The sequence below is a fragment of the Rhinoraja longicauda genome, chromosome 13 (genome assembly GCF_053455715.1).
Source record: "Rhinoraja longicauda isolate Sanriku21f chromosome 13, sRhiLon1.1, whole genome shotgun sequence".
Classification (NCBI taxonomy): domain Eukaryota; kingdom Metazoa; phylum Chordata; class Chondrichthyes; order Rajiformes; family Arhynchobatidae; genus Rhinoraja; species Rhinoraja longicauda.
The window spans coordinates 21,358,131-21,377,399 of record NC_135965.1 but is presented as its reverse complement, the minus strand read 5'-3'; the positions used below and the strand labels follow the sequence as shown (position 1 = coordinate 21,377,399).

Genomic DNA, 19,269 nt, shown 5'->3' with positions numbered 1-19,269 from the left:
TTCACACTACCCCCCAACTTAGTATCATCTGCAAATTTGCTAATGGTACTTTTAATCCCTTCGTCTAAGTCATTAATGTATATCGTAAATAGCTGGGGTCCCAGCACCGAACCTTGCGGTACCCCACTGGTCACTGCCTGCCATTCCGAAAGGGACCCATTTATCCCCACTCTTTGCTTTCTGTCTGTTAACCAATTTTCTATCCATGTCAGTACCCTACCCCCAATACCATGTGCCCTAATTTTGCCCACTAATCTCCTATGTGGGACCTTGTCGAAGGCTTTCTGAAAGTCGAGGTACACCACATCCACTGACTCTCCCTTGTCAATTTTCCTAGTTACATCCTCAAAAAATTCCAGTAGATTTGTCAAGCATGATTTCCCCTTCGTAAATCCATGCTGACTCGGAACGATCCCGTTACTGCTATCCAAATGCTCAGCAATTTCGTCTTTTATAATTGACTCCAGCATTTTCCCCACCACAGATGTCAGACTAACTGGTCTATAATTACCCGTTTTCTCTCTCCCTCCTTTCTTAAAAAGTGGGATAACATTTGCTATCCTCCAATCCACAGGAACTGATCCTGAATCTATAGAACATTGAAAAATGATCTCCAATGCTTCCACTATTTCTAGAGCCACCTCCTTAAGTACTCTGGGATGCAGACCATCAGGCCCTGGGGATTTATCAGCCTTCAGTCCCAACAGTCTACCCAAAACCATTTCCTGCCTAATGTGGATTTCCTTCAGTTCCTCCATCACCCTAGGTTCTCCAGCCCCTAGAACATTTGGGAGATTGTGTGTATCTTCCTCAGTGAAGACAGATCCAAAGTAACGGTTTAACTCGTCTGCCATTTCTTTGTTCCCCATAATAAATTCCCCTGCTTCTGTCTTCAAGGGACCCACATTTGCCTTGACTATTTTTTTCCTCTTCACGTACCTAAAAAAACTTTTGCTATCCTCCTTTATATTATTGGCTAGTTTACCCTCGTACCTCATCTTTTCTCCTCGTATTGCCTTTTTAGTTAACTTTTGTTGCTCTTTAAAAGAGTCCCAATCCTCTGTCTTCCCACTCTTCTTTGCTATGTTATACTTCCTCTCCTTAATTGTTATGCTGTCCCTGACTTCCCTTGTCAGCCACAGGTGTCTCTTACTCCCCTTAGAGTCTTTCCACCTCTTTGGAATAAATTGATCCTGCAACCTCTGCATTATTCCCAGGAATACCTGCCATTGCTGTTCTACCGTCTTCCCTGCTAGGGCCTCCTTCCAATCAATTTTGGCCAGCTCCCGCCTCATGCCTCTGTAATCCCCTTTGCTATACTGTAATACCGACACTTCCGATTTTCCCTTCTGCCTTTCCATTTGCAGAGTAAAACTTATCATGTTGTGATCACTGCCTCCTAATGGCTCTTTTACCTCTAGTCCCCTTATCAGATCAGGATCATTACACAACACTAAATCCAGAATTGCCTTCTCCCTGGTAGGCTCCAGTACAAGCTGTTCTAAGAATCCATCTCGAAGGCACTCTACAAACTCTCTTTCCTGGGGTCCATTTCCAACCTGATTTTCCCAGTCTACCTGCATGTTGAAATCTCCCATAACCACCGTAGCATTACATTTTTGACATGCCAATTTTATCTCCTGATTTAACTTGCACCCTAAGTCGAGGCTACTGTTTGGGGGCCTATAGATAACTCCCATTAGGGTCTTTTTACCCTTACAATTTCTCATTTCTATCCATACTGATTCAACATCTCCTGATTCTATGTCACCCCTTGCAAGGGAATGAATATCATTCCTTACCATCAGAGCAACCCCACCCCCTCTGCCCACCTGTCTGTCTTTTCTATACGTAGACAATAGGCAATAGGTGCAGGAGAAGGCCATTCGGCCCTTCGAGCCGGCACCGCCATTCAATGTGATCATGGCTGATCATTCTCAATCAGTACCCCGTTCCTACCTTCTCCCCACACCCCCTGACTCCGCTATCCTTAAGAGCTCTATCTAGCTTTCTCTTGAATGCATTCAGAGAATCGGCCCCCACTTCCTTCTGAGGCAGAGAATTCCACAGATTCACAACTCTCTGACTGAAAACTTTTTTCCTCATCTCAGTTCTAAATGGCCTACCCCTTATTCTTAAACTGTGGCCCCTTGTTCTGGACTCCCCCAACATTGGGAACATGTTTCCTGCCTCTAACGTGTCCAACCCCTTAATAATCTTATACGTTTCGATAAGATCTCCTCTCATCCTTCTAAATTCCAGTGTATACAAGCCTAGTCGATCCAGTCTTTCAACATATGACAGTCCCGCCATTCCTGGAATTAACCTAGTAAACCTACGCTCACGCCCTCAATAGCAAGAATATCCTTCCTCAAATTTGGAGACCAAAACTGCACGCAGTACTCCAGGTGTGGTCTCACTAGGGCCCTGTACAACTGCAGAAGGACCTCTTTGCTCCTATTCTCAACTCCTCTTGTTATGAAGGCCAACATTCCATTGGCTTTCTTCACTGCCTGCTGTACTTGCATGCTTCCTTTCAGTGACTGATGCACTAGGACACCCAGATCTCGTTGTACGTCCCCTTTTCCTAACTTGACACCATTCAGATAATAACCTCACACTTATCCACATTAAACTGCATCTGCCATGCATCCGCCCACTCGCACAACCTGTCCAAGTCACCCTAATAAATTAGCAGTCTTTCAATTTGTAAATATTAACAAAATAAATTAGTGATCGGTAGTGATTTGGAGAATGTCTTTAAAGTGTTAGTCAGTTTTAGGTGTTTAATACATCTCACCAACAAGGCAAGTGACAGCACTTTTTCACACATCAGTACTGACATTTAATTTTAACAGTTCAAATGTTTAAATCACGCTTACAATTTTCCAATTTGAGATAATGAATTCATGTAGAATATAGATGAATGATGGCTTTATCAATGTATTTGCAATGCTGTGTTACATTTTAAAATTAAATTATACCCTGAGAACCTGCTGTAACTTATTCTTAATTTCGTTGGTTTGTGGAATAGACTAGAATTTAGTGCAGGAAATCCTAGCTCAGTTGATTAAATTTTTATTTTGTGGCCATGAAGTCTTTGAATAATAGCCAAAATTATTCAATCCATCTGGCATGAATATTATTTCTTGTAACACCACATCTTAAATGATTGCAAAACTATGCTGATCATATTCTTCAAAGTATTTGATGTCTCGTCAGCAGTTAGAAATAAAAAGGTCCCGAGAGGGTACAGAAATGAATAGGTCCAGACAGAGAGGTCTGAAGGGCCCTGACCCGAAACATCACCTATCCATGTTCCCTCAGATGCTGCTTGACCTGCTGAGTTACTCCAGCATTTTGTGTATCTACCCTGACCATATTGTTGGCTGTTGTTTAAACTACTGTTCTGCAGAGTTTATTTTTCTATGTCATATTATTTTTCCCTTCTGAAAAGATGAGGTACTATCAAGTTTTCCACTGATTCTAGAGTATGTTTAAGGAGGAAAAAATACTTTCAATGACACTGAAAGCAGAAAAGTCTCGTCTCATCCTAGCATTTGTTGACATTTTAAAATAATAACTTCACTTTCCTAAAAGCTTCATTTTCTCTAGGGCTGAAAAGTTTGTTCTAATTTTGTGTCATTGTTTTCAGAATCTATATACAGGCGAGGGGCTCGACGCTGGAGAAAACTGTATTGTGTAAATGGACATACTTTCCAAGCCAAAAGATTCAACAGAGTGAGAACTACTGTTATCTATTTTTAAATGTTTTCAACAAGGTCAGTGTTAGGGAATGTAACAGTGTTTTTTTTCCCTACATTGATTCCCATTTCACCTTCATGATTTGAGATATAACCTGGATTTAAACTGGTCTGGAAATCTTAAAGGTTTAATTGAGGCAGATTTACAAGCAGTTAACGTCGAGATCAATCACCCTCTTGAAGTCCAAATGAAAACAGAACGTACATTAAAGCTAAGATTACCAGATCTAATGGAGGAGGCCATTTAAGTAGATTATATTTGAGAAACTGTTGCTCGACACACAAAAGGTCCCTGCTGATCTGTCATTTTGCCTGCCCTTTGCCAAAGCCCAATAATTTACTGCCATTTTTAGTTCGTTCTAACTCTGGCCTGATCCAGGTTTGTTACAGGATTGTACTTCAACAGTTATGACAATATTTCATAGATTTGAACTGTGCACTTGGCAATAAATGTTAATGCGTGTTTGATTATTTTTCATATGGCCACTGCAGTGCAGAGAATCAAAGCAAAACATTAAATTCAAGATGAAAATCAAAAATGCAGTTGCTTTAAATCTGAATTAAAGGAATTAAGAAAAAACTCAGGCAGGCAGAATCTGTGGGCAGGACCAACATTTCATTGAATAGCGCAGATTTAAAAATATGGAGGCAGTTTAGTTTTAGAGATGCAGCGTGAAAACAGGCCTTTCGTCTCATTGAGCTTGCGCCAGCCAATGATCATCCATACTCTGTTCTTGCACATGAGGGGCAATTTACAGAAGGCAATTAACCTACAAACTGGCACGACTTTGGAATGTGGGAGGAAAACCCACACGGTCATAGGGAGAACCTACAAACTCCATACAGACCGCACCGTAATCAGGGTTGAACCCGGGTCTCTGGCACTGTAATGCTGTAACTCTACTGCTGTGCCGCCCACGACGGCTACGCCACTGCGTCGCCCTAAAATAGCACATCCACAATAAACAAGGGAGTGGAACTAGGTTAGGAGAAGGTGAGTTGTGCTGGAAAATGTAATGTTTTGTAAACAAAATTCACCTATTTCAATTCCCAAACAGTAATTTTATTTTCAAGCAGATTCAAAATTAGGTTTACGTTTATTGTTATGTGAGCAGAGGTACAGTGAAAACCTTTGCTTTTCGTGCTATCCAAACAGGTCAGATAATACAATACATAAATACAATCAGGTCAAACTCAATTACAACAGGTGCGATGGGGAAGATACAGAGTGCAGAATATATTTCTCAGCATTGTAGCGCTCCAGTTTTATAGACAACATGAATCGGACAATACCCTGGCTTGTGGAAGGATTGTTAGAGACCTGATAACACAGGGGGGAGAAGCTGTTCCTGAGTTTGGCGGTGCGCTGAAATGTTTTTATATTGCGATTACTGCAACCAACGTGGCGTTTCAGTGCTAAGCCCAAACTTTAACTAAATGTTGATTCACATTCTCTCCTAGCGAGCACATTGTGCGTTTTGTACTGATCGGATCTGGGGCCTTGGGCGTCAGGGCTATAAATGCATCAACTGTAAGCTTCTGGTCCATAAGAAATGTCACAAACTGGTCACAATTGAATGCGGACGTCATGCAGTAAGTCTTTTTATTCTTTTAAATATCTTTTGAATTCCCAACTCGAGTCCTCTTTGTTTATAGAGGGTGAAGTGGTTCAAATTAAAATAGTCGCTCACTGTTAGAATTTTCATTGAAAGAAATTGGGCAATTTTCTTTAGGCGATGTATTCATTCCTTAATTGGCTGTAGTGTTGGTTTTTATGAGACCATAAGGCGCTGGAGCAGAATTTGACCAATCAGCCTACAGAGTCGTCTACTCCATTCAATCATGGCTGATCTATTTTTCCCTCTTAGCCCCATTCTCCTGCTTTCTCCCTGTAACCTTTGACACCCTTCCTAATCAAGAACCTTTCAATCAGATGAGCCTTGTGACAAGTGGTCATTTTTTGGTTGCTTTTTCTGTTATATGGCAATTGTTCTAGATTTCTAGAGTTAACTGGATTTAATTTTCCTGGTGGTCGCTGTGGGATTTAGATTTGCCTTCTGATTATTAGTCCTGCTTCCGTAAGGAAGCAGTGAAGAAAGCCAATGGAATGTTGCCATTCATAACAAGAGGAGTTGAGTATAGGAGCAAAGAGGTCCTTCTGCAGTTGTACAGGGCCCTAGTGAGACCGCACCTGGAGTACTGTGTGCAGTTTTGGTCTCCAAATTTGAGGAAGGATATTCTTGCTATTGAGGGCGTGCAGCGTAGGTTTACTAGGTTAATTCCCCGAATGGCGGGACTCTCATATGTTGAAAGACTGGAGCGACTAGGTTTGTATACACTGGAATTTAGAAGGATGAGAGGGGATCTTATCGAAACGTATAAGATTATTAAGGGGTTGGACATGTTAGAGGCAGGAAACATGTTCCCAATGTTGGGGGAGTCCAGAACCAGGGGCCACAGTTTAAGAATATGGGGTAGGCCATTTAGAACAGAGATGAGGAAAAACTTTTTTAGTCAGAGAGTTGTGAATCTGTGGAATTCTCTGCCTCAGAGGGCAGTGGAGGCCAATTCTCTGAATACATTCAAGAGAGAGCTAGATAGAGCTCTTAAGGATAGCGGAGTCAGGGGGTATGGGGAGAAAGCAGGAACGGGGTACTGATTGAGAATGATCAGCCATGATCACATTGAATGGCGGTGCTGGCTCGAAGGGCCGAATGGCCTACTCCTGCACCTATTGTCTATAAGGCTTGTTCAACTGTAATATATTTTTTCAAAGTAGTAATTGAGTAATTTGGTTCTTGAGGAACGACCCCTATTTTACAGGCTACTGTACAGATGTTGAGATAGGGCAGGAATGAGCTTGCCTTGATGCCGCCTTTCCCATCACCTCACCGATTATGCATAACCCCCAGCTTGCATGCAAAGAGTACATCTCTGCAAGAACTTGCTGTCCTGTGCCATACTACCTAACATATGTCATTACTTCCAAGAAAGGAAGACAAATAATGGAAGAAAATCAGGTGCAGAAAACTTGCCAGAATTCTTTAGGCCTATTGGATGATGTAACGTTGCTTTAGTTTCCAGGAAATGCCAATTGCTTGTGTTTTCTTAAAATTGTAATGTAGGTGTAATTTATATTACAACGTTAAGACGGGCATTGACTTGATATTAGGGCATGGCTTTAGTTTCAGCTTTCCTGACACGTATTCATAAATTGGTAGATTACATCCAATAGGTACTGAATTTTCCAAAATTTTAGCCAGGATTACTAAGCTTAAAATTTGCACTGAAATCTTTAATACGGGCTGCCTTTGGAGCTGTCACCTTCACATGCTGATGTGATGCTGATGTGAAATTTCTTCCACCTCTAACTTTAAAAATGGCAGAATGATCCCTGGTGGTTTTCAGTTCCAGAATAGGTTGTAAATATCGTACAGCATATATCACATTCAAGTAATCTTTCTCAAATAGCTGTAGTCTGGAGACGCATTATTAATTTGATACTATTTTTAACATTCAAAATCATGAACATTTACTGACAATGATGGCATTATCTCAAAAATTAAGTTTAAAAAGGCAATGTGAATGCAATGTGAATCAACTCTGCTTTGTTTTGCAGCTCAGCACACATCCTCACCATTATCCCTGGGGAAGCGGTGATCAGGTTAGCATAAATCTTTCAGATTGCCAACAAGGATAAGCTTTACTGCCGGTTATTTGAATTTGTATGATGCATGACGATTGTCTTAATATCTCTGTTTTAGGATCATATGATTCCAAGTGCAGAGAATGCAGAAAACATTGCACCAAGTAAGGAGGATTTATAATTTTTAACTGAATATTTTAAGTCTTCCAACATAAGTTTCTGAGCCCTTTTGTGTTCAGTGGGCAAAAAACCAAGTGCAGAAAATTTGCCGGAATTCTTCAGACCTATTGGAAAATGTAGCTGATGATAGATTCAAGGAAATGGTAATTCTATACTGTCCTAAAATTATAATATATAGGCATGATCTACATTACAACCTAAAGAATTATATAGATCTGATATTGCTTTAATATTGCATGTATCCAAACAGATCAGATATACCATACAATCAAGTCAAACTCAAATACAACAGTCAAAGCATCAGGGAATTTAATTAATTAAATAATTAGCTGCTTTTAATTGATTGAAAATATGGTTAGAATGAATCTAACTTGAATAGCTTTTCACCATCTTGCCCCTCTACTTTTTTTTGTTGAAGGCTCACATATAAGCGCAGGTGGCAGCTGTCCTCTTAATTGATCGCTGTGATCAGGGGCAGCAAGTGCCAGAAGTCTGTACGGTGCAGGGGGTGCTACAAGTGAGATTTCTCTTCTTGCCTGACTTTTTCATTTTGCCACCTGCGCTGTTGGCAGAAGGAAGCAGAAAGCCTGGCTGCATCTCCCTTCTGACTCGCTCCACTTTCATACAGAGCACAACATTAGCTGAGGCTTCAAGCAGCATTAATTAAATAAAAAATACATGCTTTTGCAAAGCATCTTTTAAATCCTTCCCAGATATCTCAAGTATTTTACAGTGTAAACTTTTGAAGGGACATTGAAGAGGTTCATAGATAATCACATAGATAAGAGGGAATGCTTCTTCCCATGTGATATCAGACGCCTGAACAGTGCATTGATAAGCTAGGGTACCGTCCGATTCACCTCTACCCCACTGTGGACATTGGACTGTCTAAGTTGCCGAGGGGTTGAAGAGAACGCAAAACATGCTCGTGAGTTTGTGGAGACCAACTTTGTCTCGGTAAAGTACATTCAGTGGAAGCAGTTAGAAGGAGAAAATAAACACAGGGACATGTTTGAGCTAGCATGTGCAAACATATCACTTGTTGGTAATCATGCAGAAGAGAATGCAGGAAATACCCAGTAGATGAAACAGCATCTGTGGAGAGAGGAGAACTGAGTTAATGTTAGAGGTGCAAACCTCAAAGTGCTGGAGACACCATCTGGGGAGGGATTGGACAGGTGATGTTTAGGTTCGGAGCCCGTCTTCGAAACTTTGTGTTTTGCTCATGATTCCAGCATCTGCCGTCTCTTGTGTCTCCATCTTAATGGAGTACCTGGAACACACTGCCAGGGGTGGTGGTTGAGACAGATATGATAGAGGCATTTTAGAGGCTTTTGGATAGGCACGTGGATGGAGGAATATGGATAATGTGCAGGCAGATAAGAGTTGATCTTGGCATCATGTCTGGCACAGACATTGTGGGCTGAAGAGTCTGTTCTTGTGCTGTACTGTTCTATGTTTTATATTCTAAAGTTAGAAATGTATGGCCTTGTGTCAAACAGGCCAGTTCTGACCCGGACAGGAATCGCTGGGTATCTAAAATTGTTGAATTCAGTGATGGATGCAGAGGACTGCATTGTGCTGAGATGGAAGATGAAGTGCTGTTCCTTCAGCTTATTGGAACAGTGCAGGAGGTCAAAGAGTGGAATGGAGAATTAAAGTGACGGGTGACTTGCTGACTGAACAGAGGTGTTCTTCAAAACAGTGAGCCAATCTGTGTTTAATTTCTCCAGTGTAAATAGACAACATTGCTGAGGCTCGATAAGGCACTGGTCAGGATGCATTTAGAGTATTGTGAGCAATTTTGGGCACAATATCTGAGGAAGGATATGCTGGCCCTGGTGAGGGTCCAGAGGAGGATTACAAGAATGAGAATGAATCAAATAGACTTGATGGGCCGAATGGTCTAATTCTGCTCCCATCACTTATGACATGAACATTGTGAGCACCAAAGTGAATTGCTGCCCAGAAGGAAATGTTTAGGTCCCTGGATAATGAAGGGAAAAGTAGAGGAAGAGTTGTATCTCTCTCTTCACTGTGTCATGGGAAGGGGAATGGTTGTGGAAATGGAAGAGTGAACCAAGGAATGGATGATTCAATATTGGGTCAATTCCCAATTTACGGCACTTATGCACTGACCTCCTTTATCCTTGCTTTCCATCTCATAAGCAACCGCCTTCATAAATTCCACCACCATAACAAAATTGCATTACCACTTTCATCTTACAGTTTTCCCTCTGCCACTCCCTTGTTTAATCTTTCAACTGAACTGATCACATTGCAGCCCTGACTCAATGTTGAGTTGAACCATTTGAGGTAACCCGCCTTCCTGTTGTTGTCAGAACTCACCAACTCTTTTGTAAAATCATCCACCTTGTACTGATCTACTGGGTATTTCTAGCATTCTCTCCTGTTTACTATTTCAGGTCACAACTGTGTTTTGCTTCTAATGGATCTGATGTATTTTTTTCTTTTTTTTTCTTTTAAACTTTGGCCCTGAAAATAATTCTTGCCTGGGCAACTTCGGTCTCCACCCTGCCACTGGCTCTTGATTTCTCTGTTCCTTCCCTTTCTGCAACTTAAACAATGAAACACTCTTGACTCTTCTCTCTTTTCGTCGTTCCATTTTGGTGAAATGCTGTTAACCTTCAACTTGAGTTTTCTCTCTTCAGATGCAACCTAATTGGCTGAACAATCTTGACATATTTTTCAGTCTTCCAGTATTTGCACCATTTTTTTTTTGTGACATCATTTTCATCATTAGAAATTGTTTTTTAAATGATTCTAAAATATGAGAGCTCATAAAATTGTGGGAAGCTGATTTTGTTGGGTGTGATATTACCAAAATGTCATGCAATATTTTAAATTGGGCAGCATGCAAAGAAATTGCTTTTGGATGAGCACAGGTGTGAGCTGTTGAAGTTTTTCTGTGCATTTTTATTCACCTTCCCCTCCCCCAAAAAGTGCTAATATTTCTTTAATATTTCTGATTTAATCGGATGACAGGTCCAAATGCTGGTATTATTCCTATTGCAGCAACTGAATCGTTAAGAAACTAGTTGGCTTGAGAGGCAAGGCCTTTATACTTGAACTTGCTTGCATGCTGTGATTTGTATTTCTTGGAGTGAGCCAAATAATGCATTTAATAAAGGATAATTAGCTTGGTGTGTTTATGCGCAACCTTGACAGAGATGGGTCATGTTAATGGTGGGATTAACTTGATCTTTTCCATTATCCATGTGAAACGATGGGAATGGTAAATCTAGCAGAGTGAGAAGTGAGGTTTGTAAATTTTGAAAACTTTTACAGGTGCAATTTAGATTATCCAGTCTAGTCTGGAAGGAACTTCATTCAAGGACAATGAGAAACCACAAATGAAGAGAGTGTACGAATGTAAGGAACAGGAATAGACAATAGGTGCAGGAGTAGGCCATTCGGCCCTTCATTCAATGTGATCATGGCTGATCATTCTCAATCAGTACCCCGTTCCTGCCTTCTCCTCATACCCCCTGACTCCGTTATCCTTAAGAACTATTTCTTAAGATAGAAACAGGTCGTCATCCATTGTGCCTGTGCTGCCTTTTTATAAGATCACGGCTCTCAATCATCACTAGTTACCGCATTGAACCATTTCCCCTTGTTCCCCTAATATCCAAAAGTCAATCATCAAACTTAAGCGATTAAATCTCCACAATTTCACGGGTAGAGAATTCACTGCTGTTTGGGTGAAGAGGATTCTTCTTCGATCCATCCTAAATGACAAACGCCTGTTTCTGGACATCCGTTTTGTTAGCAACCTGGAGGGTCATGCCTAGGCTGTTGCAGGGACAAGATTTGAATGTGTTTTCAGTAACGTGCTTTCCAGAGTGGTCAAGAGTGTTTAATTGCCATATGTACCGACAACAGAACGATGAAACTTTTACTTGCTCAGCTTAACAGGCCTGTAAACTAAACAACATGCAGATAATATATAATCAAAAATACAATAAATTAGTAACCATAATGCTAAGCAACCATAACAGTGCAAAAACTGAAGACCAAAGACAGTTCATAGAAGATCATAATTGCTGAGGTGATTGTGTGTTCAAGACCCTGTTAGTTGCTCGGAAGAAGCTGTTCTTGAACCTGGTGGTCATGGTTTTCGGGCTGCTGTACCACTTTACCAATGGCAGGAGTGAAATGAGAGCGTGGACAGAGTGGTGTGGAACTTTGATGCCTTTTTGAAAGAGAACCTCCGACAGATCCCTTTGGTGGGGAGGACAGTACTTGTGATGGTTGCTCATGGTAAAACAACCATGATCAACCTGTACAGTTATTTAGCCATTTGTTAAAATTCTCGTTTAATATAATTTAACAAGCCCTTTTAAATCCTTGCTAATAATATTTCTCATTTTATGCTATGTATAGTTATTCCATACAAATCTTCCAGCCAAGAAAACCTGGAGCATGTAGGCGAGGAGAAAGAGGTAAAGAACCAATGCATCTGTGCTTGTTGACATCTCTTGTTCTACAATCCTATATCATGTTGAAAGATGGTATGTTATTGAGAGTAATAATTTCCATTTTCTTTCTTGGGGAGTAAATATCAGATTTGGAGATCTAATTTAGGGTGGGATTTGAAAGTGGTGTTCAAACTTGAGGGATTTTAGTAGGAATTAGAAAAGCAGTGGCCAGAGAGAAGCTCATCATGTCTCTACCAGCTTTCACAAAGAGCACTCTAGCTAGCCCCACTCTTCCATTTCCATGTATTTGCCCAGTTCCTTTTTGAAAATCATCAAATCTGCATCCATCTCTAATCCTGGTTAAACATTCTATAGCAGATTAACTTGTGTATAAAATGACTTGTTTCATTGATGGTCATCATGGACTTGATGAAACGAAGGGCCTGTTTCCATGCTGTATCTCATAACAAAACTAAATAGCAACTTCCAAAATGCCTGTAGAAGCATATTCAAAGAATAAACGATTTGCCATTTTTTAGAGATACAACATGGAAACAGGCCCTTCGGCCCACGGAGTTCACACCGACTATCGATCACCCATACACACCATCACTCCTACACATTAGGGAGCAATTTTTACCGAAGCCGATTAACCTACAAATCTGTACGTCTTTGGAATGTGGCAGAAAATCGGAGGACCCAGAGGAAACCCACGTGGTCACAGGGAGAACATACAAACTCAGCACAGACAGGGCCCATTATCAGGAACGAACCTGGGTCCCTGGTGCTGTGAGTCAGTAGCTCTACTGTTGCGTCTCTGTGCCACCCCAAATCATAAGAGCTATGTATGCTCAGTCACCGAGTGTAAGGTTGTGTTCAATTGATTCCTGTAGCTTTAAGGAATGTGGAAATGAAGGAAGTAAGAATAGGTTGGGGCAGAGGAAATGGACAGAGCATAGGACAGAAAACAGAATCTCCCTCACCGTTTGACATTCTTACTCAATGGTGGAAGGGAGCTTTACATGGAAAGCAGCAGAGATAGGGAACATATCTTTTCCTTTTTAAGGGCAATTTGTTCAGTGATCCTTCCTCTGCAGTAAAGTTCTGTAAGGTGAGCTCATTATTTGTGGAGATGGAACTGTAAACCACGAATCTACCCTAAATGTGGAAATCCATCAAATCCAAGTTGAGCCAGCTTGCCATACTGGTATCTTAGACACTACATTAATATCTGGTATAAATGCAGAAATAAATTAGGAAATAATCAGTATCAATTTTTAGTGATAAATCTCCCGATGATAAATGATCAAAAGACGTCTATGCAATTAACAACTTTCATTTATATTGGCTGTGTACGTACCAAGGTACATCACTTGAGCATTATCAAGTTCTTTATGGCCTCGGCTCCAGGGCGTAGTCAAGGACTTTCATTTTGACAGGAAAAAAATATTCTCACTTAGAAGCAGTAATCTTGGAACGTTTTCATATGAAAATTATTCTGTTTCAAAAAATTAGTTTAACAAGATTGTTAAAGAAGCGGCATATATTTAGATCAATGAGTATTTAAAATAAAACGGAGTAGAATTACGTCTGCAAAATGATTGTTAGACATGTGCTATAGTTTGTATCACAATGTTGGGGGAGTCCAGAACAAGGGGCCACAGTTTAAGAATAAGGGGCAGGCCATTTAGAACGGAGATGAGGAAGAACTTTTTCAGTCAGAGAGTGGTGAAGGTGTGGAATTCTCTGCCTCAGAAGGCAGTGGATGCCAGTTCGTTGGATGCTTTCAAGAGAGAGCTGGATAGAGCTCTTAAGGATAGCGGAGTGAGGGGGTATGGGGAGAAGGCAGGAACGGGGTACTGATTGAGAGTGACCAGCCATGATCGCATTGAATGGCGGTGCTGGCTCGAAGGGCTGAATGGCCTACTCCTGCACCTATTGTCTATTTACAGCACATGTATTTATCCAGACTCCTCGCCACTGCAATGCAGCATTATTAACAACTGGAATTCAGATTTCCCAGATACTCCTGTCAATTGTGGATTCACCACAGCTGCTGTACAGTGTCAGGCTAGATTTGATTTAATTTAATTTTGAGCAGTCAAGGAATAGTCTGATAGAGATTTATTGGTTGGGTAGAAGATGGACTTGCTGAGAGTTGAATCAGCCAAGGCTGTCAAGCTTGAAATACATGGTGCAAATTTAGATACGCTTTTCTGTAAGATACCACTTAATTGGCTTTTTGCCTCGTGTTCGGAGCCTTGCTCAACTTCGTGCCTTTGGGGCTTTTAAGAGCAAGCTAATGTTAGGTCTGCTGTTTCTTCATCTCCTGACAGGCCATGAGCAGTAGGGAAAGCGGGAAAGCTCCCTCCAGTTTAGGTGTTCCTGATTTTGATCTAATCCGTGTGATCGGAAGAGGCAGCTATGCTAAGGTTCTCCTTGTCCGACTGAAAAAGACGGAGCGCATTTATGCCATGAAGGTTGTGAAAAAGGAATTGGTTAATGATGATGAGGTAAGGAACTCTTAATCACACTGGACTTATGAGACCGAAACTCACACGATTGAGAATTAATAACACTTCATAATCTGATTGTTGGTAAGGCTGTTAAATATTCTGCTTTTGTAACTTATTTAAGAAGTTAATAAGTTCAGTGACTTGCCAATGTCACTGATGCAAATAAAGGAAGTTTTGTGCATGACTTGGGTTCAAGCTTGCAAGAATGCTAAGGAACAAGATTACCAATGACATGGTCATAAGTAATAGGACTAGAATTAGGCCATTCAGCCCATCAAGTCTACTCCGCCATTCAATCATGGCTGATCTATCTCTCCCTCCTAACCCCATTCTCCTGCTTTCTCCCCATAACCCCTGACACCCCAACTAATCAAGAATCTATCTATCTCTGCCTTAAATATATCCATTAACATGGCCTCCACAGCCTTCTGTGGCAAAGAATTCCACAGATTTACCATCCTCTGACTAAAGAAATTCCTTGTCATCTTCTTCCTAAAAGAATGTCGTTTAATTTTGAGGCTATAACCTCTAGTCCTAGACTCTCCCACTAGTGGAAACATCCTCTCCACATTCACTCTATCCAAGCCTTTCACTATTTCAATGAGGGCCCCCTCATTCTTCTAAACTCCAGCGAGTACAGGCCCAGTGCCATCAAACGCTCATCATATGTTAACCTACTCATTCCTGGGATCATTCTTGTAAACCTCCTCTGGTCCCTCTCCAGGGCCAGCACATCCTTCCTCAGATGAGGTGCCCAAAATTGCTCGCCATATTCCAAATGCGGCCGGACCAGCGCCTTATAGAACCTCAGCATTACATCCCTGTTTTTGTATACAAACCCTCTCGAAATAAATGCGAGCATTGCGTTTGCTTTCATTACTACCAATTCGACTTGCAGATTAACTTTTTGGGAATGATGCACCAGCACTCCCAATGCCCTTTGCACCTCTGATTTCTGGATTCTCTCCCCATTTAGAAAATAATCTACGCCTTTATTCCTACAAACAAAATGCACGACTTCACACTTTGCTACACTATATTCCACCTGCCACTTTGCCCACTCTCCCAACCTATCTAAGTCCTTCTGCAGAATCCTTGCTTTCTCTACACTACCTGCTCCTCCACCTATTTTCGTATCATCCGCAAACTTGGCCACAAAGCCGCCAATCCCCTCATGGTGGCGATATGCCCAGTGTATCTATATAAAGCTAGGAAGCATACTGGTTAATTGACACCTTTCTGGCAAAACAGCCATTCAAATAATTGTACGGAAAAATCACTATATGCTTAGCTTCTTTTATTTGCTCTCTAAATTATTCAGTTTTTCTATTGTTCTCCATGATGTTAAAATATTGGTGAAAAGCAAAATATCATGACTTCCATGGACATGGTCAGAGAGTGAATACTAATTATGCTCAATTATCACCCCAAAGCATACTGAGAACGAAATCCAAGGCGCAAGTTTCAAATTTTGCATTTGGAAAAAAAAGCCCTTTTCCTACATATGGTCCAAGTTAGTGCTGGAAACAGAATAGGGTCAGTCATAAAGCGCAGAAACAGGCCTTTAAGCCCAATTTTCCCATGCTGACCAAGATGCTCCATGTACACTCGTCCCACCTGCCCATGTTTGGCCCATATTCCTATAAACCGTTCCTATCCATGTAACTGTCCAGTGTCTTTTAATTGTTGTTATAGTAATGGGGTGTTCATGGCGTGACTTGATTATTTAGACATCACCTTTTGGATGCTACTTGGAGAGACAAAGAACAACTGTGATAATTGACTTAAATCGCTTAAAATCTTTAATTTCATATCCAGAATTCCATTATTTTTGCATTTGTTTAATTGGTCCGACGGAGGTTCTCATGCACCTTTTCAAACCTTGTTTATTGCATTCGGTGCTCCCAATGTGGCCTCCTTTACATCGGTGAGACCAAGCATAGGCCCGGCGATCGTTTTGCTCAGTCCACCACTGCCTGCTCGATCTCCCAGTTGCCAACCATTTTAACTCCCCATTCCCATATCGACTTTTCTGTCCTTTGCCTCCTCCTCAGAGTGAGGCACATGCAAACATATTCTGCATGAGTGGCTTACAATCCAATGGTATGTATATCAATTCTCCAATTTCAAGTAATACCCGCATCCTCGCTCGTTTTCCTCTGTCCCCCCCATCCAGAGCTGAAGCGTACCCATCGTCTCCCAACCCCTAAGTCTGAAGAAGGGCCCTGATCCAGAACATTGGCTGTCCACTCTCTCCATAGATATTGCCTGCCCCACTTCGTTCTTCCAGCACTTTGTTTTGCTCAAGCTTCCAGTATCTGTAATTCCTTGTGTCTGCAGTTTACTCTGGTTGGTGTTGAGTTGTTTGAGTGTTGTTGGAGTTCCAGGTACAAGAGATGGATTCCATCTCACACCTGAATGATGATCTATGGTGCTGAAGGGAAGTGCTGGCCATGTGAACGCAGCTTCCATGTTTTCATCGTTGCTTTGTATCTCTCTTACCCTTTTATTCATTGTGATATTTGTTTCTTGTTATGACCTTGCTGTCAAATTCTTTTCAGTATTGTAACTCCCATGCAAAAATGTCAAAGCAAGTGATTTTGAAAACATTTCCTTGGCATTAATTCAGGCAAGACTCTACCCTGACTTTGGAGTTTTTCTTCTTTGCATTTAACTTTGTGCCTTTTTTTATCTTTATCGTTTTGTATCTTTGATGTTTTGTGTGTGATGTGGTCTATATTTTAATGGTTTCATACTTTATTTAATCATGCTAAAATTTTAAATGGCACTGTTTACGACCCATTCAAATATTTTTGGAATAAGAGGTTTAAGATTTGTTGTGCTTGCAAGTTTGAGGTGAAATATATAAGTAATTGTTTCATTTTTTATTTTAACAGGATATAGACTGGGTTCAGACAGAAAAGCATGTGTTTGAGCAGGCATCAAATCACCCCTTTCTTGTGGGACTACACTCCTGCTTCCAGACAGAGAGCAGGTGGGATAAGATTCCAATTGTTCTGCTGGCTTTGTTGCAGTGTGAATGTACAAAACAAAGTCGTATAACTAACTTTAACATACATGATTCAGGAAACCTTTTTGCTTTAAAAAAAAATCTTTTTGATGTCTTTCTCATTGTCTGGCAAAAGACACAGATTTTGGGACTGGGTAATCAAAATTAATCCCTTTCCATAGTATTTATTATCCATGAATAAATGTAAACTACCGAGTCTGTGACCTTCCCTGGTGACTTATTCTGTAACTTTTCATGAACTTTGGATGAAGTATTCTGTGTGGCTATTTAATCATAACTTCCTAATTATTAACTTGTATTCTCCATTTTCAAAATGTTATTGTTAGAAAAGATAAAACTGATTGTAGGAACTTGTAGGGATTAAATGGGAGATATTATTTGAAAAAATCAATCAGTGATGTGGTAGCCAAATTTAATTGGGAATACAGAAACCAGACTGTTTGAAGTTCTTAACTTTGTGCACCTGATAGCTCAGGGTTGTTACTTTAAGGCTGATACACATGCCACATCTACAATTCTTCCCTTGATTCTGTCACTGTAGTGCGCTAAGAAGGAATAGCTCCAAACCTTTTAATAAATAAGGAACAGGCGTAGGCAATTTAGCTTCTCCAGACCGTTCAGCAGTCAGAGATAAAAATCTGTAGCAATTAACAATTAATGTGGCATCAATTATCAAAAGATTCCCAGTTTCCATCACCACCATCGTCTCCACTTGGACATATTTCCTAACTTCACTCCTGATCAATCCTATTAAGTGGGATTTGGGGATGTACCGTCCTTCTGCCATTAGAGTTGTCCAGTTAACCCCCCTCATGTTCCACATCCCAACCTTCATTTAGAGGAGTAGAAAATGCTAGAGAGGGTGGAATATATATGAAACAAGCTACCAGAAGAAGTGGTTGAGGAAGGCACAATAACGTGTAAAAGACATTTGGGCAGGTATATGAACAGGAAAGGTTTTGAGTGATATTGGTCAAAGGCGGGTAAATGAGACTTGCTTAGATGGGAATTTTAGTCGGCATGACGCTGGACCAAAGGGTAAGTTTCTACGATCTTCTAGTTTCAAGAGCTTCAATTGCTTTCTTCGAGTGAGAGGAGCGACATCTTTATAAAAATAAGTGGTTGACGATTGTACATCTAGTAAAGTAAGAAATTGTCGATGGTTCAGTGGTTAATTCAAATTATTTGCTTCCAGGTTGTTTTTTGTCATAGAATATGTGAACGGTGGAGATCTGATGTTTCATATGCAGCGGCAACGGAAGCTTCCAGAAGAGCATGCCAGGTAGGCTGAGCTTATTCCTTATATACATTTAGTGGAAATATGGGGGCATTGAAGCTCCTGACATAAGATGTCTTAAATCTGGACATTTCCATTTCTTCTCTATTTTTCATGTGAACCTTTTTTACATTTATGGCAGGTTTTACTCTTCAGAGATCAGTCTGGCATTGAACTACCTTCATGAACATGGAATAATTTACAGGGATTTGAAACTTGACAATGTTCTGCTGGATTCTGAAGGGCATATTAAACTCACAGACTATGGAATGTGTAAGGTAAGAATGCAACATGCTGAGAATATCAGCAAAGATGTTGTTGATCGGTTGCAATTAAATGAGGTTTGACCGTCTATGAGGTTTACTAATAGAATAAATTTTATTGAGGCAAAGTTTAAGGGAGATATGAGGGGCA

At 40.7% G+C, this 19,269-nt stretch overlaps 1 protein-coding gene across 2 annotated transcripts in view; it reads left to right on the top strand.

Annotated features, from left to right (window-relative positions):
- Positions 1–19,269, top strand: part of prkci (protein kinase C, iota) — a 65,165-nt gene that overhangs the window by 26,906 nt on the left and 18,990 nt on the right. For both annotated transcript variants that reach the window (XM_078410523.1, XM_078410524.1), the window contains exons 5-13: positions 3,656–3,741; positions 5,226–5,357; positions 7,384–7,428; positions 7,529–7,574; positions 11,998–12,056; positions 14,369–14,545; positions 17,446–17,543; positions 18,775–18,861; positions 18,998–19,133. In XM_078410523.1, the coding sequence (XP_078266649.1) occupies positions 3,656–3,741; positions 5,226–5,357; positions 7,384–7,428; positions 7,529–7,574; positions 11,998–12,056; positions 14,369–14,545; positions 17,446–17,543; positions 18,775–18,861; positions 18,998–19,133 (866 nt within the window). The remainder of the gene's footprint in view (positions 1–3,655; positions 3,742–5,225; positions 5,358–7,383; positions 7,429–7,528; positions 7,575–11,997; positions 12,057–14,368; positions 14,546–17,445; positions 17,544–18,774; positions 18,862–18,997; positions 19,134–19,269) is intronic.